We start from the raw sequence: 24594 nt of genomic DNA, 5'->3' as shown, positions 1-24594 counted from the left end.
CCTCGCCCACTCCACCCTGGGGCAGGCTCTCACTGTCCTCTGCCTTCCAGCCTGAGGCTCCCTGCAGCCCACCCTGCCCGGGACTGGTAAGCAGGGCCATGCCCGCCGTGTGGCTGCCCTAGACTAACCTGCCCACTAACACACCTGCTCATACCCAGGCAGGGAGGAGAGGGAAGCCAGGGAGGCCGCCTCGGAGGACGAGGGGAGCCCACAGCTCCCTCTGACCTCTCTGCTCTGCCCTCAGACCTACCTTTGCCTGCGCCACCTCGCTCCCAGCTCTGAAGTCACCAAGCCTGCAGCTGTGCCTGGGCCCAGCCACCCCTCTTCCCGTTGGTGCCCTGCCCCTAAGGAGCCTCCTAATAAAGATCACTTGTTGCCACTTCTCCTGTCTGAGCTGAATGGCATGGGGCTGGGGTTGAGGGAAGCAGCCCAGGGGTGTTGGTGGAGCCCTTGGACAGGAGCTTTGGCTTTCAGGGGCTGGCAAGAGCTCTTGGTGAGCCAGGCAGGTGGAGGCGCAGGCCAGACGGCGGAGGCAGCAGCAGCACTTCACATTTATTGAGGGCCTGCCCCGCAGACCTCACAGCCTGGGAGCTGAAGGCCCACATGAGCTGGGGTGGGGGAGAAAAGAGGTGAAGGCAAGAAGGCAGGCAAGGCAGACACACGTGGCCCAAGCAAAGGGGGGCAAAGCAGGCACAGGCAGGGGCCCAGGGGCAGGGTGGGGGGAAGAGGGGGACTGGCAAGTCCTGCCTAGATCTGAGGACTGAGGACCAAGTGCAGATTTGAAGGTTACCCCTCCCCCACCAGGTAGGCACCACCTGGGGGCACACTGTGGGTGCCCCTGCTCCTCCACCTGCCCTGAGCCAGGCCCCAGCATCACATAGCCCTCTCCATCCAGGACTCCCTGACCGTGCAGATCGGGTGGAAGGTAGGGAGCTGGGTCTGGGACCCTGGCCAGGATGGTAGAATGAACGCAGGGCCTGTGAGGGAGCAGCTTCAAGTGCTGGTAGCCCTGGGACCCTGGGTAAGTCCCCAAGGAATTTAGATTCCCATGGAAACCAGTGGGCCAGCTAAGGAGGAAAGGGGTGAGGACTTAAGGAAGCAGAACTCCAAGTAGCCAAGAGGGGTCCCCAAGAGGACTGGCCCCCTCAAAACTGTTCCTCGTAGGGAAGCCTGGGGGTAGACAGATGGAAAGCTGGGGGAACCCACCTGGGGGGAGGGTCACAGCCAGACACACAGCAGCCAGGCGGGCAGCAGTGCAGGGACAGGCACACACGCGGCTCACCACCAGCATCCCCTTTAATAAAACATGGAAGGTTGTATGACAGGAAAAAAGGGGAAGAGTGAAATATGACCATTTACAACCACAAAAAAACCTCTGTACATGTCTAGCGCCTGGCAGAGGGGAGGGCAGGCAGGGCAGCGGCAGGCCAGGGCCAGCCCTATTTGTAAAGGATGTCGTAGTGTCCAGGCCGGTAGAGAAGGTAGACCTTGGGCTCGGAGCCCTCCGGGAAGACATGCGGGTTGGTGGTGCCGCCCTCACCGCGGTCCATGTACTCCACCTGGATGGAGACGCTGAGGGCCTGGGCCAGCGCAATGATGTGGATGTGGTCACTCTCCTTGCACATGGGCTCCACCTCCTGTGGCACAGGGGCAGGTTAGGGCTCGGCTTACTGCCCCTCCCCATGCCCCTGCAACTCCTGTTGCTTTCCCCAGGGAGTAAAAAGGGAGGGTCCCAAGTCAGACAAGTGGGGAGGGGGTGGCACCTGCTGGCAGAACTCCTTGACAGTCCGCCCGCCCTCGATGAAGTGCTCAAAGAACTTGCTCTCCCGCTGCAGGTAGCCTGAGGTGAGCAGCCGCAGGTAGACCACAAGGTAGTCCGAGGTGCTCTGGTCATTGAAGGAGGCCAGCAAGTCAGCTACGGAGACCTGCTTCTCCACCTGCTCAATCAGGTCCATGAACTGCCCCCATGGAGGGACAAAGGGTAAGATGAGGGAGGAGGAGATGGGCCAACCCCATCACAGCCAGGCAAGCTACCCTCCACCCTGGCAGAACCCAGGACAGGAGCATCAGGGCTCACCGTGTTGTGGAAATCCTCAATTGTAAACTCAGTGAAGCCCTGGGACACCAAGTCCTCTTTGCTCTTGGCAGACACAGCCTTGAACCTGTGGGCGGGAGGGAACGGAAGGCCAGCATGGGCTCCCCAGCCAGCAGAGCAGGAGCCCAGAGAGGCTGGTCCAGGGGCAAGGGCCCAGCCAACACTGTCTGGCCAGCCTCAGACAGGCCAGTCCCCACCCCCAGCTTAGAATGGAAGCACCAAGCAACCTGTCCTCTGGTGTGATGTGGAACTACACCTTCTGTTCATCCAGCGAGAGGAGGGAGCCCCGCAAGTCCCTCAGGTGAGCCCTTGCCCACCTCCTTCAGTGCCCAAGTGCCCACCCTCCTCACCGTTGCAATTCCTTGCTGTCATCCAGCAGTGCCTCCAAGTGGGAGAATCCAAAAGCTCGATAGAAGCAGTTTCCATCAGGCCTGGTCTTCCGGATGTATGAGTACTTTTTGTGGAGGTCCTACAGAGAAGCAGCCCCACCCACAACCCGTCAACATCAGGCCAGAACCAGGGCTGCCCAAGGAAATGCCCCCCATAACAGTCACACCACAACAGGTGGCAACTGAGCTCCAGGCAGCCACCTGCTGCTGTTCCTGGCTCCTGACTCCAGGCTGCTGAATGTGATGACAAGAGCCACTTAGTGACCCACTGCCCAGAGCCCCCCAAGAAAGCATCAGGAGGGGCTGACCATTTAACCCAGTAGGTAAGAGTGTGGCATTGATACCACCAAGGTCCAGGGATCAATCCCTGTACTGGCTGGCTGCCAAAAAAACAAAACAAAACAAAACAAAAAAGGCTCAGGAAGCTGCACACTTATGTACAAACTGGTTGAATGGGTCACCAAAGCAGTCACCAGCCAAGGGCCATGCCATGTTGCTGGATCTGGAGGGCTGTTTGTTTACAAAAACAGGCAAGTGAATCTGTCCTTGACCAATGCAGCTTTTCCAGCCCTTCACCCCAAGAGAACTTCAGGGCAAGCAAGGCAGGGCAGGGGGCATGGTGCCAGGCTCTATGCCTCGGTGGGGTGTGAGCCCCCCACTGAACAGCCCACTCCCCCAGACTGAGAACAGTCCTCCCACAGCCAGGCCTTTGCTGCAGTCCTCCCAGGGCTGCAACAGTCTCTCTTGTCTACTTCTAGATCCTTCCCTGCCTCACAGGTACCATCTCCATTCAGTCTTATCTGGTTTCCTCCCAAAATGAAATGGAATTTCTTCTGTCTGTTGCACCTCCACACACTAGTGGGCTGACAGTGCTTCCTGGCAGGGACGTTTCCCTCCCCTGGCCTGGGCCCCTGCCCCTTCCCCAATGGCGAGGCTATTTCATGCCTTCTCCACTCTCTTGAGCCCCTAGCCATCTTCCCCTACCCTCCCTCCCTCCTCAGACGATGACCTTGTGTCCTTTCGCACTGAGAACCTCCTCAGCCCCCAACAGCCTCGATCCTCAGAGATCTGTCCTGGCTGCTACCTAAGCTGCCCTTCCCCTCCACACCAGCCTGTCCCCTCCCTCAGGTTCAAGCCTCTCTCTCCTCCTGCATCATCAGTTTTTTCTCTCTCTACTGGTTTACAGTTTTAGACCCACACAACATATAAACATACGATTAGTTCTTGCTCTAAAAAGAAAAAACCTGGACTTCATATACCTTTCCAGTTACCGCCCAATTTGTCTGCTTTCCTTTACAGTAAAACTCCCCATAAAATTGTCTACACTCACTGTGGCCACTTCTCTCTGCCATGGGAGACTTTGCATCAATCAAGGTCACTAAGTTGGAGGGTTAAGCCACTCCTCCTCAGACTGGCCCCTCAGCAGCACTGAGGCACCTGGATGGCGGACCCCACCCTCTCCTTGTCTCCCTCCTAGGCACTCTTCCTCATCTCTGTAAGTTCTGAAGATCAGGGCCACCACCATACCATACAGCACCCTTCCTCAAGACACCGTGTGTCACCTGCCAGAAGATGGTCATGACACATACCCAATCCACAGTGCCCCTGCCAGGGGAACCACGAGCCTGCACAACCCTGCTCAGGCCTGGGACAGCTTCCACTTTTAAACTATACTTGTTTTCTTGATGACAGCAGTCTTGAGGATTAAATAGCCCCAAATATAAATCTTCACCCACATCTTAGCCCTCAACTCCGATTTTGGCTCTCACATCCAACTGCCTCCCCAACGCCTCCTCTGGACTGTCCACAGGCAGCCGAGCCTTAACCTCCCATTAACCTGCTCCTCACTGGGGCCTCTCCACATCAATCCACCACAACTCTGGCTGTAAGCTGTTCAAGCCCAGCAGATCCTCTCAGCTCTACCTTCACTGTATCTACTATCCAACCACTTTTCGCTGTTTAACTCTACCACCCTGCTCCCAGTCACTCCCACCTTCTGCAGGTTTTACTCCAAGAGCCTCCTGGCAGGTCTCCCTGCCTCCCCTTTGCCCCCTGGAGTCTATTCTCAGTCCAGCAGCAAAAGTGACCAGAGTAACCTGTTAGACGTGCCCCATCACACTCACACACACACACACACACACACGCACGCACATGCGCACACACACACAACCTCCTTCCCTCTCCTGCTTCCCACTCTGCTCCAGCCACACTGGCCTCCAACTGCCAGGGCGCCCTCCCGCTGCAGCCTGTGTGGCTCTCAGATGCCTTGCGGCTGGCGCCCTTGCCTCCTTCCATTCATTCATTACTCAAATACCAGCTTCTCAGTGAGGCCTAACCCAACTGCCCTAATTGTAAACCCTCCCACTCCCAATCTCCTTTCCCTTCTTCATCTTTCTGCACAGCACTTACCACCTTCTGACAAACCACACATTTTAGTTCCCCCTTTGGCTTTCCACTCTGAACTGTAAGCTTTATGAGACAGGAGTTTGTCAGTTTTAGTCATCACTCTATCTCCAGTACATAAAACAGCACCTTGACCACAGTACATGCTTGATAAGATGTTAAATGAACAGCACACAGTGACTACAAAGGGCCCAAATCATTGTCACTACCAGAACAGCTACTATAGTCATTCTGAGCACTTACTCTGTGCAGGGCACTTTCCTTAAGGCTAATATCCATTACCCTATGAATCCTCACGGAAGCCCATTTCACAGAGCAGCAAAGCCTGCACCCAGGTCTGCTTGGGCTCTGCTGTCATAGCCCTGTCTCTCGGCACAGGCAAAAAAGGTGGGCTCAGACACAGCACACAGAATAGGGGTGTCAAGGGCAATGAGGCAGATTCCTGCACAGACAACACCCTCTAGACATTCATTCACTGAATGACTCGATGAGAAGAACCCGAGGCCCATCCTGTTGATTTTACCAGGGTGGCCTAGTGTGACAGGTAGGCCTTGAAATGGGGGCCCTACTCCACTAATCTGCCACATGAGGCAAGGAGAAACCCACTGCTTACTAAATCCAGCCTGTGACCAGCATCGTGTCCTTCCACCCTCACACTTGCCCTGTGAGGCAGAAGACACCTCCTCCCAGAGAAGAGCGAACAACAGAGGCTCCAGGAGTTCAGTGCCCAAGATCACAGAACCGGAAGTGGTGAAGCCAGGGCTCAAACCCAGGTCTGCTGGGCTCCAAAACCAGGGCCTTCATCTCTCCACAGGCCTCTTGGGGAAGTCACTAACACCCTGAGCAAGGGGTTTCAGTGGACCACTGATCACACAAGGCTGCATCTGGCCTGCAGGTATGTTTGGCCCACCCAACATTTTAGATTTGAATTAGCTGCCAACTGTTAGAAGTCAGAAGATTTCATTATTTCTGGCTTCTCTAGGAAAAAATTATCTGGCAACAATGGAGTGACAGACATGGACACTCCCACTTGCCCCAGGGAACTCCACTCCTGACTACTGTCTGGTTGATACTGAGCTGTGGTGCCCTCCTTGTTCCGCACCTGACCTGGCCACCTTCAATCACCTGGGTTACCTGCCTGGCCACCTGAAGGCCCCTCCTCCTCTTCCACGTGGAAGGCTCTTAGCATCTCTGATCTTTGGGGGAAAGGGTGGTGTAGTGGATTGAATTATGTTCCCCCAAAACTCACTGAAGCTTGAGTTGTGTCCCCTAAGTTTTATGTATTAGAAACTTGGCCCCCACTGTGACTGGTAAGAGGGTGAAAAATCTTATTATGGCAACTGAAAGGTGGAGCCTTGAAGAGGTGATTGGATTGTAGGACCGTGATGTAGTGAATGGATTAATAATGGTGGTCAGGGGCGTGGTTCTGAGGGCTTTAAAAAGAGAGTGAATGAGGAGGTTACTCTGGTCTCTCTGCTCCACAATTTTCGCAGTGTGACACCCTGCCATCACTGTCGCCACCACCAAGACCCTCTCCAGATGCACTGAAACTGTAAGCAATAAATTTCATTTTCTTACAAATTACCCAGTTCTGTGTATTTTCTTATAAGCAACAGAAATGGACTAATACAGGGGGGAAGAGTAACATTTACTAAACTCCCATGCTGTGCCTACTGGATACTGTTTACACCTGCCATTGTCACACTGCAACCTCCCGGCTTGCCTTAGTCTGAGTGATGCAGCAGGGCCCTGCCCAGATGTCTGTGGCCCCTTTCTCCACAGCTGCCTGCCTCTCCACAAAGATCCAGGAGGCAGGCTATGAGACATACCCCTGCCACACTCCTCCTGCCCTCCCAGCACCAGCCCCCACACAAGCACCACCTCCCTCAATCTCACAACCACCCTATGGGCAGATGCCTTCATTATCACTATTTTACAGCTGAGGACACCCATGGCTCAGAGAAACTGAAAGATTTGCCAAGGATACAGCTGCTGAGTCGCAGTCTGGATTTTTTTTTTTTTTGGTGGCTGGCTGGTATGGGGATCTGAACGCTTGACCTCGGTATTATCAGCACCACACTCTTCCAAGTGAGCATGGATTTGAATGGAAATCTTTTTCAGTCCAGAGCCTGCACATCTCAAGAACCAGCAACAAGAGGTGGCCCCAACACTCTACCCTCTCAGAGGCTAGGCCCAGCAAGGAGCAGGTGTGAAGCAGGCACTCTCCTGCTCCTGCCCCCAAGGCTCTTTCTGCCCTCTCTGGCCAGGCTCTTACCTTGATCTTCTGTTGGTAGATGTTGTCATCCTCAGCATATTCCTTGTACAGGACAGAGAGCTCCAGCCGCTCTGACACGAGAGGGTTCTGCACAGCGATCTGCAGGAGGCAGGAATCCATCATGCTCTGGCAGGGAGACGGAGTGACCCACACCTAAAAGCCAGAATGCCTACAAAAGGGGTGCTGGGCTTGCCACTGAGTGGCACAGTAATCCCCATAAAGGCATCCAGAACCTAGCATAGCCTGGGGAGGAGGAAGCTTCCAAAGTAGAGACAGACAGTGGGCCTCAGGCCCAACCTATGTATCCACAATGGAGTCGCTGGCCACTGCTTCCCCCACCCTCTTCAGCCCCTCACCTCTTGCTGAATTCGGTCCTGCTGAGCCATGATGGCTTCATCATAGGCCAGACAGTTAACGCCTGGAAAAATGAAAAAAGCCAAGGATTACAGTGGGTCCTGCCATCTCCACTGCAGGCAGCTGGGACAGGGACAAGAGCAGCCCGGGAGCAGGAGGGCAGGCTTGAATCCAAAAGCCTATGTCGTACACCCTGCTCCACCCAATTGTGTCATCTTGGCAAAGTCCCTTCCCCTTCTGGGCTTTAGCTTCCTCATCTTTAAAATGAGGTGGTGGAGGTGATCACCCCATGTTGCACTCTTCCAGCTCTGACACCCCTTACTCTGTGCTTTCTAACATCACTTCCCAGCAGCCTGGGAATGCTCTGGGGCCAGGAGAGGTCTCTTGAGGAAAGTAACATGAGCAGGAAGAGTCCTGGGCTGGATGAGAGCATCCTGTGAACCTGCACTTTACTGGATCACACGCTTCATCCTCCTGCTGTCCTGGGTATTGTTAATGGTGCCCATTTTACAAAACAAAACAAATGCAGAGATGAGGTAATCTGCCCAAGGTCACAACTAGTAAAGACCTATGGTCAGATACAGGTTTGTCTAATTCCAGTCTGAGCTCTTCGCCACAAATGCCTCTCCCCTGCTACCTCACTGCAGAGCCCTTTCCTCATCTGTGAAATGGGGCTAATACCACCACCTTTCTCCCCTCACTGAAATATCACGGAATAGGTGGCACCTTAGAGGCATACCGTTCAGTGCTCTAGAATCATCAGCCAGTTGGACAGGTCCACCCTGTAGACTCCATGCTGAGCAGCCACTGGTGAGGAGCCAGGAGGCCTGAATTCTAGTCCTGTCTCTTATTCTGGGGCCTTGGGTTTCCCAGCTCTCAGTCCCTCGAGTGTACGGTTAGAATGGAGGGTGCATGTGTGCTGAATGACTCCTAAGGTCAACACTTTTGGGCCTGACCATCCCGGATTCTCAGCTGGGCCTCAACCCATCCCCTACACTGCTCTGCAACAGACCTGTCCCTCTTACCCAAGTGACCTATTCAGTCCCCAGGGCCCAGCTCGTAGGTGGAAAAGGAAAGGGTGGGACCGCTTCTGAAAGACCCATCTCCTCAGGGGTCTAAGAAAACAATGCCTAGGCAGGCGGAAAGGGGATGCAAGGCCAGGAGAGGGGGCTCCCGGGAAAAGAAAGTCGCAGCCCTCAGGGGCAAACACCGGCAGCCCCTCACAATACGGGGCCGTCCGCGACATCCCGAACGGCCCGCCCGCTCCTTTGTGCTCCGTAGCCCGCGGTAACTCGACGCCCGCCGGGCGCGGGCTGCTCTGGAGAAGGCGGGCGGCTCGGCCCCCGCCTGGGCCTGACTGCACGGGCTGGGGCGCGAGGGCTCGGGGCGCCGGGAGCCAGGTGCCGGACGCCGAGGGGCTGGGCGGAGGGCGGGGCGGTCCGGGCCCCGCCCCGGGCGCGCACGAAGGGGAAGGGCCGCGGGCCTCGCTCGTCTCGCCCGCCCTCCCGCCCGGCCGGGGGTCGCGGCGGCGGCTCCTTCCATTGTGAGGGGGAGGGGAGGCAGCGGGAGGAGGAAGGGGCAGGCGCACGCTTCGCCCCCGGCCGCCGGTGGCCCTGCCTCCCCGACCTCCTCGGGAACAGCCGGCCCGGCATCGCCCCTGCCGGCCCGGGCCGGACATCCCTCCTTCGATCGGTACCTTCGGAGTCGCTGCCCAGCGGCTCCTGCTTCTGCTGCTGAGGTTCCTCCGCCGCCATCTTTAAACAGCGCCGCACTGCCGACCGCTTCCGGGTTGCCAGTTGCCCTCCTCCCGGAAGTGAGCCCCTCCTCCTGGCCCCTCCTTGACAACGTCCCTAGCAACGGGATCCCCTCTGGCTTCGTCTCCTGATGGGCTCCCAGAGCCAGGGCGGTCGTCCCCCGCCCGCAGCTCCACCCCGCACACTTGCTCGGCTCCATCTTCCCAGTCTCCCAAAGTTCGCGGCGGTGGTAAGAGCCTCCTGGAGCCAATTCAGTTTTCTTGGAACGGAGATTGCGTCATTGAGATAAGAAGATGAAACTAAAATCACCAAAGGCCACATCCCTGCGGCGGACTGCAGCCCTCACCGCAGGCCATTGTAGCTGCAGTGCGGAGCTTCTGGCCAAGGGGACGGGAAGTCGGGCCAGCATCGCGCCCCTCTGCCCTGATCCTCGCAGTCTCAGCCGGCTTTGGTGATCTGCTTCTGGTAGGGAAAGTGTCCCTTGGTGTCAAGGGCAAAGCCATGGAACCTAACGTTGAGCTCCATGTCCTTCAGGTTGTGAGAACTGCAGGGTCTTTTTAAAAGAAAGGACTTAGGGCTGGCCACTTAGCTTGGTTAGAGCGTGGTGTTATAACACCAAAGTCAAGGGTTTGGATCCTTGTACTGGCCAGCCACAAAAACAAAACCAAAAAGCAAGGACTTAACAGAAAAGGAAAAACATGAGTGGTTGCCAGGGAGCCTCCTTCAGGAGGGGGCCTGGAGGGAAGCTGGTGTGGCTGCAAAAAGGGAAGCGAAGGATCCTTGTGAAGATGGAAATGTTCCAATGTTCCCTATCTTGACTGTATCAATGTCTGTATCCTGGTGTATGCTTTACTGTAGTTTTGCAAGATGTTATCAGTGAGGGAAACTAGGTAAAGGGTACATGAGATCTTTCTCCATAATTTCTTAAAATTGCCTGGGAATTATCTAAAAATAAAAGGTTTAATTTAAAAACTGGCAAGGCCATAGATGCTGAAGATACTGTTGAGAGGTTACAGTCTGGTGCTCTAGTTCCCAACTTTTCACTCTCCACAATGGTCCTTTAGCACCTGAGGAAACAGTGCCTGAGACCCGGTCAGATTCCCTTTGTTGGTGAAAGGCCAGGAGTGGAATATGACTGAGAACGTTTTCCTTAGTTACGTGGACTGGGTGCAGTTGGTGCCAAGGCTCACCACACTCAGCCCACCTTGGCCTTGTCACAGCAAGGATACAAATTACTATTTATTGGGTCACTGGGCCTTTGCAGTTGCTTCCAAACTCAAGAAAACAAAAGGTCCACCTTATTTGGGCCCCATGCCTATCAAACTGTTCATTCCTTTTCCCTATTTTAACAATGAAATCCATAACTGCCCATCAGATCTGCAATCAGCAGGAGAGAACTGGTATTACCAAATGAAGAGTAAAGACAGTCGATGACAAAGACATGATTTGTTTGGCTTTTTTTTTTTTTGGAAGTGGTTGGTGTTATAACCCTGACCTTGGTGCTATAACACCATATTCTAACCTTCTGAGCTAAACAGCCAGCCGCTGTTGTGGCTTTTTAAAATCTTGAAAATAGCTATAAGAAGACTCCATCCCTGATCCCTTATCTGGACTGGGGAGTCCATGCAGAGGGCTGGGGTTCGGACTAATAGTCAGGCCAGGGAAAAGGAGTCCCGTTGTGGGTCAGTGCTGGACTGCAGCCAGACTGCCAACACCAAGTACTTGTAAATACCTTCCTCCCACCGCAGGGTCTGGGGCTTGAACGACAGACCTGCACCTTTAATGTACAAAGGTCCTGTGAATGAGAATTCTCTCCCATCTCCTTCCTTGCCCTCCCCTTCTTGTAGGCAGAATGAGAAGGAAATGGCCAGAGGGAAATCTTTGGCTCTTAATCCAGCCCCAGATGGTCACTTCTTTTCAATGCCACTTTATTTGGTGGTTAATAACTGTTCTCTTACTCCCACTCCATCTGTCTGTTACTTTAACTGTTTTAGAATTTTGATTCTCTGTCCTGAAGCATCTGAAACCCACCCGCAGATTTGCCAGGAGTCTCTGCCTCCCAATTTGCTGCCCCAGAAATGGTCACACGCTGCTAGCCCTGGCTGCTGAGGGCCTGTAAAGACATAGGCAGCACAGGCACTTGGGTTCAAGCTGGTTGTTGGATACAGTCACAAAGGTGACAGGCAGCTACCATAATACCAACATGGCACAGGTGCCTCCTCACACACCATCCTGCCAAACCAGAGCATGCCCAGGCCCCACATCCATGTCCATAGGATTCTGTCAAGTGGAGGAGGAGGATGAGACCATGGCCATACTGGGACCCAGGGACTGGGAAACCTCAGCCACAGAGGAAGAGTTTACAGAACAGCCCAGAACCCCTAATGAGGCACATGGATTCCAGACCCACCCAACCAACCTCTTCCGCCTCTCAGGGGAGGGGGCCAGGCAGAGTGGACCGAGGCAACGGGGATATGGTATGGGCCCTGGGACAGCCACAGTCCTCACAGGAAGGCCACGGCCAGCTGAAGGCCTCAAAGGGTGGGCCAAAGATGAGGGCTAGGCAATCCATCCTGGGCAGACTTGGGAGTCAGGCAGCTGCCCAGGTGGCAGAAGTAGGGGCATGCCTGGCCCCAAATGAACCTCTGGAGCTGCCACTGAATTGGACCAACGATAGCCCACAGGCAGCCAGCCCTGAAATCACAGTCAGGGAGGCTCTGACAGCTGCAGAGGCCAGCCTGATGAAGCCGAGCAGGGTCATCAAGGCCACCAGCTGGGGTGTGACAGTCACCTGCAGGATCCAGGCCACCTAAGACAGAAAGCAAGCAGAGGACGGGCAGAGGTAACAAAAGGAGAGACCCCCCAACAAACACACCACCCACACTCTTCATGGTGGTACCCATCATCCTATCAATGCCTTACATTCAGTTTGCTTTATGTGTGCTAAGGGATTAGCTGGCCCCAGCCCCGCTCGTGAGGGCCTCCATAGCACCAGGAGAGTGATGCATTACTTTCCTTATTGCTGCCGTAACAAATCACCACAAACCTACTAGCTTAAAACAACATGAATTTATTATCTTATGGTTCTGAAGGTCAGAAGTCTGGTTTTTACCAGACTAAAATCAAGGTGTTAGCAAGGCTGCATTCCTTTCCAGAGGCTCTAAGGGAGAGTTGCTTCTAACTCAGCCAGGTTGGCAGAATTCAGTTCCTTACAGCTGTAGGATCGCGGTCCCCATATGCTTGCTGGCTATAAACTGAGGGCTGTTCCCAGCTGCTAGAGGCCACCACATCCCTTGGCTCATGGCCTATTTCCCCCATCCTCAAAGCCAGCAGTAGTAGTAGGCCAAGTCCTTTTCAGGTCAGGACTCAGGTGATTACATTGAGCCCACCTGGATAATCCAGCACAATCTACTGTTTCAAGGTTATTAACCATTTTTTTTTTTTTTAAAGATGACTGGTAAGGGGATCTTAACCCTTGACTTGGTATCAGCACCACGCTCACCCAGTGAGCTAACTGGCAGTCCCTATATAGGATCTTAACCCATGGCCTCGGTATTATCAGCACCACTCTCCCCCGAGTGGGGCAGGTCCAAGGTCATTAACCTTAATCACATCTGCAAAGTCCCCTTTGCCATATAAGATAACATATTCACAGGTTCTAGGGATTAGAGCACGGACATCTTTGGAGGGCCATTATTTTGCCTATTCATTTTACAATCCTGAAAACTGAGGCTCAGAGAGACTGGATGACTTGCTCAAGATCATACAGTAGGGCCAGCCCATGGCCCACTCGGGAGAGTGTGGTGCTGACAACACCAAGTCAAGGGTTAAGATCCCCTTACCAGTCATCTTTAAAAAAAAAAAAAAAGATCATACAGTAAATGGCTAAGCCAGGCCTCAAACCCAAGCCTCCTGACTCCCAGTGGACTGTTCTGACATTACAGCATCTACCAGGACTGCAGCCTCCCCCACCCAGTGTGCACACCAGGCACAGCCACAAGACCTCCACACACAAAATGCTGTGGGTTTTTTTTTTTTTTTTTTTTTAAAGATGACCGGTAAGGGGATCTTAACCCTCGACTTGGTGTTGTCAGCACCACACTCAGCCAGTGAGCGAACCAGCCATCCTTATATAGGATCCGAACCTGGGACCTTGGTGTTATCAGCACCACACTCTCCCGAGTGAGCCAACGGGCCAGCCCCAAAATGCTGTTTAAAGTACAAGGAGTTTTGCTTTCTCTATAGGGAATTGCTCCAAGGCCCCTGACTTGTTGGGGATGAGGAAGGCCAGTGAAAGGTAACCAGATTTCAGGTCTAGTGGCCACACTGAGGACCAAGGAGGATGGGGTTCAAACATGACAGGTCATTCAAACTCTAAGCTCTCCTGCCCACCCCCAAGTATATTACCCCCACCCCTACATATACTGCAGGATCTGGCAGCTTGTGGGAAAAAAGGGGGCTGCAGGAGCTGTTGGGCATCCTCCAACTAGGAAGGGCAATGAGCAACCTCAGAAATGATTGCAGCCCGCCAAGGACTTGCCTGTAGCCACTGGCTTCCAACCAGTCTGAGTGGTGGCTCAAGACATACGAGAACTTTGGGCTGGAGCAGTCTCCCTGGGTTGGGGGAATATCACCTATCCCTTTGAGCTCTAGCAGCACAAAAACGGGAGATACCCAATCAAACCCTTGGCAGGGCAGAGGAGTTATCACAGAAACTCAAGACAACTCCTCTTCTGGTGCCACATACTTGCTTTGTGGCAGCCCCAATGCCTAATCTGTGCCTATAGCTGGAGGAAAGCTACCCTTGAGCCAACCAAAGGCCAAGCAGCTCGGAACCCTGTACTCAGTTAGTGGAAACTGTCAGAATGGCCCGTGCCACACACACTCCAGCTTCACCCACACTGAGCGAGCGCTATGCATCTTCCCCCAGAGAGTAAAGGAGCTGCCAGGCCAAGCTGCCAGGCTGAATGGACACTCAGCCACCACTCCGCCTGGAAGCTAAGGTGAACAGGAAAGCCTCACAGAATGAGGCGTGGAACAAGGGGTGACCCTATTGTGTGGGAGGAGCCATGAAGCCCTTGCACCCTCAGAGCTAAGGGAGCTGCTGAGGTACCTGTGGGTGGCAGGTGGATGCCCCTAGCTCAGCACCTCAGCCTGACTCAGGCCAGCCCTTCAGGTCCAACAGTGGCTCTCCCCTCCCCTGGCCAACATTCTAACCTGTGCATACCTCATAGCCTTCTAGGCCCCACGATGGCCAACAGGCTCAGGAAGCTCTTCCCCAAAAAGACCCTGTCCCTTCAGCCTCAGACACAAAGGCTGGTTTGTGTGGAAGAAAATGAGCCATCTAGGAGGCAGGGAACCACTTCCTACCCCTCAAGGAAGGAGCCATGGCAGGAGCTGAACTTGCTACGCTATCCAGGCACAGGGTCCCATGGGCATCACTGGACACCACACGAAAAGGACAGGAAAGACTGGACAAAGGTGGGAGAGCAAGGTCACATTTTCTGTCGATGTAGTTAAAAGACAAGAGTCTGCAGCAGAGGAGCTGGGAAGATGTGTGTCTGAACACCCAGGGTCCAAAGCTAACCACACTCCTGAGCTCTCACCTGACATCTTTGCCCATAGTTTGACCCCAGGTAGACTCAACTCCACGGGGGACGCTGAACCTGTGTCTGTTCAGAAACCAAGTCGCTCCAGTAAAAACCAAGTCACTGGCCTTCCCTCATCCCCAAAAAGAGAACATAAAGGAGAGGTAAAATCATGTCTTTCTCCAGGAGTGGGATTCCAGTGGGTGAGTGCGTTCCTTTCAGACACCGGCAGTCAGGATTTCAGCTCAGTGTGCAGCGTTTCGCATGCAACATCCCTACTGAGGCACCTCCAGCCCCGAGACACCACCCAGAAAGAATCATTGAGGAAAGGCCTCTGGGGATAAAGGAGCAGTGAATTCCCCAAGTCAAGTAGTGGAGGGGAAAAGGAAGGAGGAAGAGAATAAAGACCAGTCAGTTCATTAGCATCTACGGAGGGTGCTAGAAGGAAAGGGGCCTTGAAGTTGACATGAAAAATGCAAAGGCCCCTTACCCCAACTAGGACAGGCAACAAGCACCTTAGAAATAACTGGAGCCCACCACCGAGGACAAAAAGGGAAGGCTGGCCCCACAGAGAAAGGGTTTTCAGCTGCACAGCTGGCCCCAAGGGGACAGACAAATACACAGACATATAATATACACAGTCATTGAGCGTGGTACAACCAACGCAGCTGGAGGGAGTGAGCAAGAAGGGCCAGAAACCATTTAAATGCAGGAAAGTACACAAAGAGTAGTGAGTGCTGAGGCACACACACCCCACCGCAGGGCAGTCAGCTGGGCAGGGACATGCGGCCAGCCAGGCATTCTCCACAGCCCACCAGCACCATCCTCAGTGCGCACATGGAGGCAGGAGTGAAGGCACAATGAGTTTCTGAAGCAAGGTTTAAACAGACTTTATTGTTACAAGGGGACCCCACGGAGCAGGTCAATCTATGTGGTCCCAGGATGTCACAATAGAGACATCGAGAGGTCGTGATTGCAGAACAGTTGACTGGAATTGAACAGGATCCGCGGGGGCCAGCCAGGAATGCAGGCAACATAATCAGGATGGGCCGGCAGGGGTGGTCAGGTCACAGGATGAGGGAGAAGACAGCCTGCTTCACTCCCGCTTCTTATAGCTCTCCAGGTGTGACAGGACCCAGCCCGCCGGCAGGAGGAAACACAGGAAGCAGGAGGTGAGCCCAATGACGACATCCTACAGAGCACAAGAAAGAAGGAACCCCCAGAGTAAGGATCCTTCAGGCAGCAGAAACCCCCTCAGGGAGCCAAGACTCAGAAGCAGGTGGGAGGTCTAACATGCTACACTAAAGGAAATCACGCTCCAGGGAGGGGACAGAGCAGATCCAAGGCCCACTCTAAGCCTTGAGGTAAAGGGTCAGCTATGAGGAGAGGAGGAGTGACAGCTTCCCAGGGGCAGCCTGAGGTAGCATCCAGGGAGAAATCCACCACCAGATGAGAGAGTGAAGGGGCTGGGACAAGGATTTAAACTTGTTGTAAGGTTCGTCTGTTGAGACTCAGAAACCTTGCATAGGCCAGTAACTCTGCAACTGCCCCTCTCCATAAATGTTATTCGACCTTTGAGGCTAGGGATAAAAGACTCTTTACAGTCACTACCATCTTCCGATAGTAGTTAAGATCATAGAACAACTTGGAGTCAGCCTTGGGTTCAAATTCCTTCTTTGTCACTGAAGGTGTGACTTTTGACAAGTCAACACACTGCTCCTAAGTTTCAGTTCCCTCAGCCACGAAATGGAGATAATCTTCCTTCTCAGTCACTGGGAGGACCGAGTGAGCCCAGCACAGCAGTCGTAGCACAGTGCCTGGCACACAGCAGGCGCTCAGCGAATGCCTTGATAGTCGCAATGAGTGTCACTATTATTTCCTCAGGTGCAGAGCTCTGCAGGCTCCGCTCCCAACGCAAGGCCCACGAACTTAGGTTCCGAAGACTTGCGTTCAAGGCCGAGTTCCGCCACTGAGGCAGGTGCATGTATAAAAGCTCCAAACAGGGGAAAGTTATACAGAACTAAACGCTCACACACTTCTGGGAATCCCGAAGACCTACTGCGGTACTCGTGCCCCCTCTCTAATAACTGGTGATAAATAGTAGAACCACCACTGCCGTCGCTGACAGTTGTCAGACATCCCCCAGGGAGCCGACGGTGAACGGGCTCAGAGAGGGCTACGGGAGCTTGCTCGAGGCTGCCCAGCGAGTACTCGACAGGGCTGGACCCTGAGGGTCTGACCCCCGAGATGTAGGACCCTGAGGGTCTGACCCCGCCTCGTTCGCGCCCTCGACACGCCCAAACCAGCACTGCGAGCCGCGAGGTCCAGCCCGCGGGCGCGACCTCCCGTGCCCTCCCTGGGCCGCTCCTCACCATGGTCCCGAGCTGCTCCCGCGGCGGCTTGGAATGCACCTGGGCTCGAGGCACGGGGAGCCGCCGGGCCGGGCCTGTCAGGCCCCGCAGCAGCAGTGGCGTCAGGACAGACATGACCTCACCTAGGAGACCACACACAGCGGCCAGCAGGAACCCAAGGTCAGGAAGTCAAAATGGCAGCAGCGGCCGGAACTTCCGGGACTGGGGAGGCCGGGAAACGGCGGCCCGGAAGTCCCCCGGAAATGGCGCAGGGATACGCCTCCCGCCCCCCCCCCCGGCAGGTTTTGGCGCGTTCCTCGAAACAGCCAATCGACGCCGTCCTACCACTGATGGGCGGAGCGCGAGGGGGCGTTCCCTTTGGTTATGTCCCGCCTCCAAGGCCGTGTGTTTTCCTAAGTAACATTCGGGGCTACCCAATCAAGTAAGTGAGAAGCCGCGGCGGCATTCTTGACGCTGCTTTCTATTCAGTCTCTTATTTTTTTTTTTTTTTCTCCGGTGACCGGCGCTCAGCCAGGGAGTGCACCGATCATCCTTATATAGGATCTGAACCCGCGGCGGCGGGAGCGTCGCCGCGCTGCTAGCGCAGCACGCTACCGAGTGCGCCACGGGCTCAGCCCTCTATTCAGTCTCTTAAATCTCTATGGGGAAATCCCCTCGTCCGCCAGCCCGCCCTCATTTCTGGCCCGAGCTCGACACCAGCCTCATAACTGAACCCCCCATCTGCCATTACCCTCTCATCTCCAGTCTCCGCGCAGTGGCAGCCAACGTCCCTCCCTACTCTTCCTTTCTTTCCTCCCTTCCTCTCTCTCTCCCTTTTTTTAACCGTAAATCTGACCAAGTCATATGCTGTCAGTGGCTCCCCATTGCTTTCTAGACAAAGTTCTAATTCCTGGACCTCACTATCCACCCTCATCTCTCAATATCCTACATCTTGGCCCTTGTTCTCTGGTCCCCCCCACCCCCACCGTCCCCCAAGCCTTTTGCCTCTTTGCATTTTATGTTCTTCCTTGAACACTTTTTCAAATCCTGCCTAGCCTTCCTTTTTCACCATATAACTCCTACTTCTTGGCCTCCGCTTACTGATACAGCTTACTCTTTTTTTTTTTTTTTTTTAAAGATGACCGGTAAGGGGATCGGAACCCTTGGCTTGGTGTTGTCAGCACCATGCTCAGCCAGTGAGCGAACCGGCCATCCCTATATTGGATCCGAACCCGGGGCCTTGGTGTTATCAGCACCACACTCTCCCGAGTGAGCCACAGGCCGGCCCTAGTGATACAGCTTACTTTATTTAACAAATATTTATTAGCCCCTACTGTGTGTCACGAACTGCTTTAGACACCAGTAGTGAACAAGGTGGACAAGATCTCTCTCATCACAGAACTGACATTCTGGAGAGAAGAAACAGACAATAAACAAGCACTTAATGAAAAGTTACCATAAGTGCCATGGTGAAAATAAAAACATGATGTGCTAGGAAATGACTTGGAGTGGCACTGCCTCAGGAAGTCTTTGCTGGCCACCCAGGCCTGGGCCTCCTCTGTGCGCAGTAGCATTTGTGATAGCACTACCCACAGGGTGGCTCTCCATCCTGAGACGAGGTGGCCACTTGAAGGCACAGCCTGTGTCTGGTTCACCACTGTCTCCAAATGGCCTGGCACACTTCAGACACTCAGAATGTTTATGAACTGCAAGGGGCTGGGCAGTATTCAAGAAGATAGAAGGTGAACCAGGAAAGGGGGTACAGGGCCAGCCACTGAGCCAGGCCTTAACCATACAATCTCATTCCATCTTCCCAACAATGTCATTAATGGGCTGGCCAGTTAGCTCAGTTGTTTAGATCATGGTGCTGATAACACCAAGGTCAAGGGATTGTTCCTCACACCTGCCAGCTGGTGTGAGGAACAGTCATGAAGAACATGCTATTAGTTCAGATTTTTACAAAAGAGGAAATAGGTCTGAAGAGCAGGGTGACCTGCTCAAGCTACAAGGCTGCCTAGCAAGGATTGCAGAGCAGGTCTGTCTTCTCCAAGACCTATGCTTTTAACCACCACACAAGCTGCTGCAGAGGGAGAGTTCCCAAAGTTCCAGTTTTGACATCTAGGTCAATAGCATCACAGGCTGCTGCAGGGGGTGGGCGTGGGTAGCAAGGGAATGAGAAAACAAGAACTTTGGAAGAGAAATCTCAGTCCTATGGGCAGGGGGTTATCACAGAAATAGAACCCTCTACCCCATGGACCAGGGTGCCTCAGAGGGCAAGTTGTGCTTGAACTTCCTCTGGAGGGATGTGTTCCCAGGCCCCAAGGTATGTTGGACCCCTCTTCACCCCTCTCCCACCTTCCCTACCCCATTCTTAAGTAATTTTAATGTCCAGCAGTCTTGGCCCAGCTCCACTCCCAGCTACCAGGCCCCCTGTCCTTGTCCTGCCCTGGGCCCTGGCAAACAGCCCAGGACGGCTGCTTCTAATCTCCCCTCCCCCATCTGCAGGGGCACAGGGTTGAGAAGCCCAGGCCCCAGCTGCCTGCCACAAGGAGAAGGAAGAGGCAAAGACCTCCTGCTGCCCTTCTGAGCTTGTCTGGCGCTCAAAAACAAAGGAATAACTCCCAGATTACAGCACAGCCAGGAGTAGGGGAGGGAAAAATGGCTCCCCTCCACCTTCCAGGTTCTTTGGCTGGGCTACAAATTAAATTGACATAAGTCACATTAACAGAAAAACTATTTTTAATTACATGAAAATGCATGGGAGTCCCACAAAAAATGACACTTAAAGAAGGGTCAGATGAGTGAGGCTTATATAGCATCCTAAAGTAAAGAAAGAAATAGGGGCTAGGGACTTGAGGGGGGACTGTCAGGGAGGGTGAGGGAAGGAAATGTGGGGTGAATAAAGGTTGTCTTGTTATGCAGATAAAAAGCCTCTCAAGTAATAAAAGTTGTCTGGAGCAGCCCTCTTCCTGATGCACTTTTACTAATGTAGATTTCCTTTATAGATTTTTACAAAAGGGTAGGTTTGGGGCTGGCTGGTTAGCTCAGCTGGTTAGAGTACAACCTCATAACAACACCAAGGTCATGGGCTCCAATCTCCCTCCTGGCTATCTGCCACACACACACACAAAAAAAGACAGCTTTCCATCCAGAAGTACTCCTTTCCTTTTTTATTTTTTTTTTTTTGGTGGCAGCCAGTACAGGGATCCAAACCCATGACTTTGCCATTACCAGTACCATGCTCTCCTGAGTGAGCTAACTGGCCAGCCCCAGACCTACTCCTATGTCGGCAGTTTCTCACAATAGCCAGCTCAAAATATGCTAAAGAAGTATATTTTGGGGTGGCATATTCTGGTCTCTACTGCCATACTTTGGGGTAGTGTGTCCTGAGCCCCAACACAGGCAAGAGGCCTGGAAATGCTTTAGGAAGGGATGGGCCTTTCTGGTGTTTCCCAGGCTACTCCCTTGGGGAACCACACTTTGGAAAAAGGATTGAACATTTGTGCTCTGTTCCAGGGCTTTCCTCAAGCCCCTCCCTAAGACGTGGCTTCTCTCAGAACCCCCATCAGAGAGGAGGAAAGAGAGGTTGGCAGGCAGATTCAGTAACGCAGCTGATTCTGCCAGTGCCAGGGCAGGGCTTGCTCCTTGGTCTGTCTGTTGGATTAGTACCAATGCCTCTGCCCTTTCCCCTCATGCCCCCCAACAGCCCACCCTTCCCAAAAACCAGGTACAGTCCTTCAACAAGAGGGCAGTGAAACCGTGCGGTGAACTTATACAATGAACGCTGCAGAGCAGTGAAAAGGAACAAACCACAGCGACAGCGCTGGGGGTCCCACAAACATAACATTGAGGGGAAGAGGCTAGACACAAAAGAGCACAGACTGTGTGGTCCTATCTACATAGAGGACGAGGCAAGCAGGTCCAAGCCATTACGTGGAGTCAGGGGTGGGGGTCCTGGGGGAAGTGGGAGGGCATGGGGCCTGGGAGAGCCGTGATGGGCTTCTGGGTGCTGGTCACTCCAGTGTCTTCACTCTGTGATAAGCCAATTGTGAATAGTGGGACTATTGTGATTTGTGCACTCTTCTGTATGTCTGTTAGACTTCTATTAAAAAAATTTTTTTGGCACTGGCCATAAAGGGATCAGAACCCTTGACCTTTGTGTTATAACACTGTGCTCTAACCAACTGAACTAACAGACTAGCCCCTAAAAACTTTTTTTAAAAACAGACGAGAAAAAGCAGGGAAAACATAACGTGTGATATGATCTTGTTTTGCTAAAATGAAGAAAAAAATAGAGAAATAGACATGCATATATAAAAATCTGGAAGGACACACACAAATTGTGAACAGTGATGTTCTCTAGATGGTGGAGTGAAAATAGGTGATTTTTGGTCTTTTTCTGTTGCATTTTCCAGGATTCCACACTGGACACTCAATGGCATTAAAATAAACAAGCAATGAGAGGGGGTTTGTCAGTCCAATGAGGGAGCTTTGCACCAGGGGCTGACAGACTCTCTGTGAGAAAGGGACCTTGGACAGGCTTCCACGGGACAGAGATCCCCTCAAACACCATGGGCAGTTGCTGTGCTGCCTGCAAGGATGCAGAGCTCAATTCCCCAGTGGGGGACTGCCCACCACTGTCCTATTGCTGCGAGATTCTCCCCACCAAGGAGTGAGGCCTAAAAGTCCCAGCCTAGTCCTGTCTCTGATCCAAGGGCCCAAGCTGTTCCCCCCAATCCCTCTTCCCTGAGTGGGGCACCAGGAATAGATCCCAAGCCTGGGGGATGGGTAGGGGAGCTGGTCCCTTGCCCTGACACCAGCTTCACACTCCAGGACCCCAGTCCCTGAAGGCCATATGTGGACTGGGAAGATACCAGGTGCCCCATCCCAAAGCTGGCCCCCTCTGGCTATACATGGGATGGAGAAACACTGTGTGCCCCCCATCCCAGGCCTGGCCTCCTGTCCATGAAAGGCTTTGTCCCAACAGCTGCTCTGGACTATGTCAAAATATGGAGCTTGTAAGTCCTGGAGAGGAGACGGCACCTCTGTCCTATGGAGATAGCAGATATAAATCCCTCAGCCGCCCTCCTCTGCACATCTTCTGGAGTTTGCCACCTCCCTGAGCATCTGACCTAGAGCTGGTAAGAACCTGAGCTCTGGGTCTCCTTTCCCTGCCTGGCCTGGCCTCTCGCCCGGACATGTTGAGTGGATACCAGGCACCGAGCTCTGGGGCTGGCCAGAGGGAGGCTGCAGGGCAGAGGTGTGCAGACAAGGAGCTGGCTGCTCTCTAGGAGCCACCCTATGGCTCTCACTGAGGGCCTCTCCATGTGCCTGTTGGGGAATGACTCCTTGGGGTGGGACCAGCAGCAGGAGACCCTGAGAGTCTCAGGAAGGGCCTAGTGCCCAAAGGGTTCAAGAAAGGGCCAGAGAGAGGCGCGCAGGTCTAACACGGATTTTCTGGGTGACCCTTTCCCTACCTGGGCCTTAGCTTCCCCGTATACAAAATAGGGGCATTAATGCAAAGTCTAGGAGGAGAAAGTGCAGGGAGGGGCCGGTTTCACCAGAAGAAAAGGGCCTGGGAAACCTAAGCAGGCAGGGGTCAGGGCAGGGCAGGGACAGCGATGCAGCATCTGGGAGGGGTGTTTACTTTTTCTGGGGCACAGCTGTCACCAGGTGCCAGGCATCCAGGGGGCGGGGCAGGATGCAGCTGTTGGAGGCGGAGCGACATGGGGGGCTGTCAGCACAGGGGCAGGGTGGGGTGCTGCTCTCCCCATAAGCGCAGCTGTCCAGGCTGGGACGGCCCAGGTGGTCCAGCAGCTGCTGGGACTTGGGGGCTGGGGAATAGAAGGCACTCGCCTGGAGCCAGGCAGTGGTTAACCCCTTCCGGCCCACAGCCCATGGCCAGCAGTCATGTGTGATGAGGGCGAGATCACCCAACTCCTGTGGGACAATGGCTCTGGCTTGGTGAAAGCCAGCTTCCCAGGTGACCACACACTGAAAGCTGTTTCCCTCCATCGTGGGCCAGCCCCCAGCCTCACCCCTACACTGCTGTGCCACGTATCCAGACCCCCCTGCCTTCTGAGTCCCCAGCCTGGACTCACAGTTCCAATCCCTGGAGACCTTTCTCCGCCTCTGGACCCCTGACCTCTTCTGGGATCCTCCAGCCCAGAACAGGTCCCCACTACTTTTCATTGTTCCCTGACACACCATCTCTCTGCCAGAACCCTCAGAAGGCCCTAGTACTCTGCACCTGAGCACCCCATTCCTGGACCCCAATGCCCCCCTCCAGCCACATACACCCCACCTTTTCCCACCCCTTGTATCCAACATCCAGGACATGGGGCCACACCAGGATGCTCCCCCCATGACTCCCAGGTCCAAAGCCCCTCTGCAACCCACCCACCAGGCACGGTGCTAGCCTCGACAGCGTCACCCACCACGTGCCCAACCACAAAGGCTATGCACTGCCCCATGCCATCCAGTGTCCAGATGTGGCAGGTGGAGAGCTCACCAACTACCTCATGAATGCCTTCACTGAGTGCACTACTCTTTTGCTGCCAAGGGACAGGGCACAGGAAGGCGGAGGCCAGAGGGGCCCCCAGTGTCCAGGCCACACCCCCCACCAGCCCCCTCCTGAGCCACATGTGCTCCACCCCCATTCTTCCTGCTCCCTGGAGCTAAAAGTCCATGGCAAAGAGCTGGACCCACACCCCAGTGCAGTTGCAGCCAGCTCCAATCCTGCTCCTGTAACTTGGCTCCCAGCTATGGCCTCCCGACCTTTTCTCCAAGTTAAACAGACCCACCCCTTAGGAGGCTCCAGGGCTTTCTTGGCCTGGTCCCATTCCTGAGGGCCTCGTCCCTCCAACTTTGGGTTGGCCTGCACTAAGCACCAGCTGTGTGGTGTCACCTCAGCCCCAGTGGGGCAGCCCTTTCCCTACCAGTCCATGGCAAATGTTTATCTTTATATAATTAAGACCCCATGGCAGAGTTTCCTAAAGCCCCAAACCAGGTTAAAGGCTCACCTTGTCTACTCTAGCACAGGTAGAATCCAGAAATGTAGCTGGACTTCACAGAAACCAATCACATTCTGTCCAGGCGCACAGCCACATACACTGGCACCACAGACCAGATGCTGAAGATCACTGTCCCGGCCCCCAATACCATGAAGATCTAGGTGGGGAGGGGAGGGGGCCTGCGGGGCAGATGGCTCTTCCCCAGGAGGGAGGAACTCAGCCTCTCACAGCCCCTGTGGGTAACGGCAGCCCAGGAGTCAGGCAGACAGCTGCGTCCCTCCTTGGCTTGCTCTTTTGTCTTACTTTTCCTTTTTTTTAATTTTTACCACCACAGCATTGAGATGACTTGCTTTTCTCTCCCGAGCTTCAGGT

The 24594-nt window shown here is 54.0% G+C and overlaps 3 protein-coding genes across 5 annotated transcripts in view; 1 reads left to right on the top strand and 2 right to left on the bottom strand.

The window, feature by feature from the left end:
- MACROD1 (mono-ADP ribosylhydrolase 1) overlaps positions 1-382 on the top strand; it is a 153392-nt gene extending 153010 nt beyond the window's left edge. For both annotated transcript variants that reach the window (XM_063093661.1, XM_063093660.1), the window contains exons 10-11: positions 51-86; positions 245-382. In XM_063093661.1, coding sequence (XP_062949731.1) covers positions 51-55 — 5 coding nt within the window. In that variant the 3' untranslated portion in view covers positions 56-86; positions 245-382. The remainder of the gene's footprint in view (positions 1-50; positions 87-244) is intronic.
- A 153-nt stretch (positions 383-535) lies between these two features.
- OTUB1 (OTU deubiquitinase, ubiquitin aldehyde binding 1) lies at positions 536-9291 on the bottom strand. Of its 2 annotated transcripts, none has more exons than XM_063093867.1 (7): positions 9213-9291; positions 7519-7580; positions 7163-7261; positions 2446-2564; positions 2078-2162; positions 1764-1958; positions 536-1637 (listed from the first exon to the last, which is right to left on the bottom strand). In XM_063093867.1, exons 1-7 carry the CDS (start codon positions 9268-9270, stop codon positions 1440-1442), a joined length of 816 nt encoding a protein of 271 aa, XP_062949937.1. In that variant the 5' UTR covers positions 9271-9291; the 3' UTR covers positions 536-1439. The 2 variants fall into 2 exon arrangements, with proteins under 2 accessions (XP_062949937.1, XP_062949938.1); XM_063093868.1 differs by having other exon boundaries at positions 1764-1886.
- Positions 9292-15732: 6441 nt separating this feature from the next.
- On the bottom strand, positions 15733-17425 carry LOC134377096 (cytochrome c oxidase subunit 8A, mitochondrial). The gene is made up of 2 exons (XM_063095710.1): positions 17231-17425; positions 15733-16050 (listed from the first exon to the last, which is right to left on the bottom strand). The coding sequence occupies exons 1-2, from the start codon at positions 17342-17344 to the stop codon at positions 15955-15957; spliced, it is 210 nt and encodes a 69-aa protein (XP_062951780.1). The 5' UTR covers positions 17345-17425; the 3' UTR covers positions 15733-15954.
- Positions 17426-24594: the final 7169 nt, after the last annotated feature.

The sequence above is a fragment of the Cynocephalus volans genome, chromosome 4 (assembly GCF_027409185.1).
Source record: "Cynocephalus volans isolate mCynVol1 chromosome 4, mCynVol1.pri, whole genome shotgun sequence".
In the NCBI taxonomy this organism is placed as follows: Eukaryota; Metazoa; Chordata; class Mammalia; order Dermoptera; family Cynocephalidae; genus Cynocephalus; species Cynocephalus volans.
Note: the sequence above shows the minus strand (reverse complement) of the source record. Positions and strands in the feature narration are given on the sequence as shown.

Coding starts and splice junctions, on each gene's coding strand:
- LOC134377096 (XM_063095710.1), bottom strand. CDS start 17,344: ATGTCTGTCCTGACGCCACTGCTGCTGCGGGGCCTGACAGGCCCGGCC. Junction 16,051..17,230: donor GGGAGCAGCTCGGGACCATG/GTGAGGAGCGGC, acceptor TGTGCTCTGTAG/GATGTCGTCATTGGGCTCAC.
- OTUB1 (XM_063093867.1), bottom strand. CDS start 9,270: ATGGCGGCGGAGGAACCTCAGCAGCAGAAGCAGGAGCCGCTGGGCAGC. Junction 7,262..7,518: donor AGGACCGAATTCAGCAAGAG/GTGAGGGGCTGA, acceptor TGCCTCCTGCAG/ATCGCTGTGCAGAACCCTCT. Junction 2,163..2,445: donor GACAGCAAGGAATTGCAACG/GTGAGGAGGGTG, acceptor TCCCGCCCACAG/GTTCAAGGCTGTGTCTGCCA.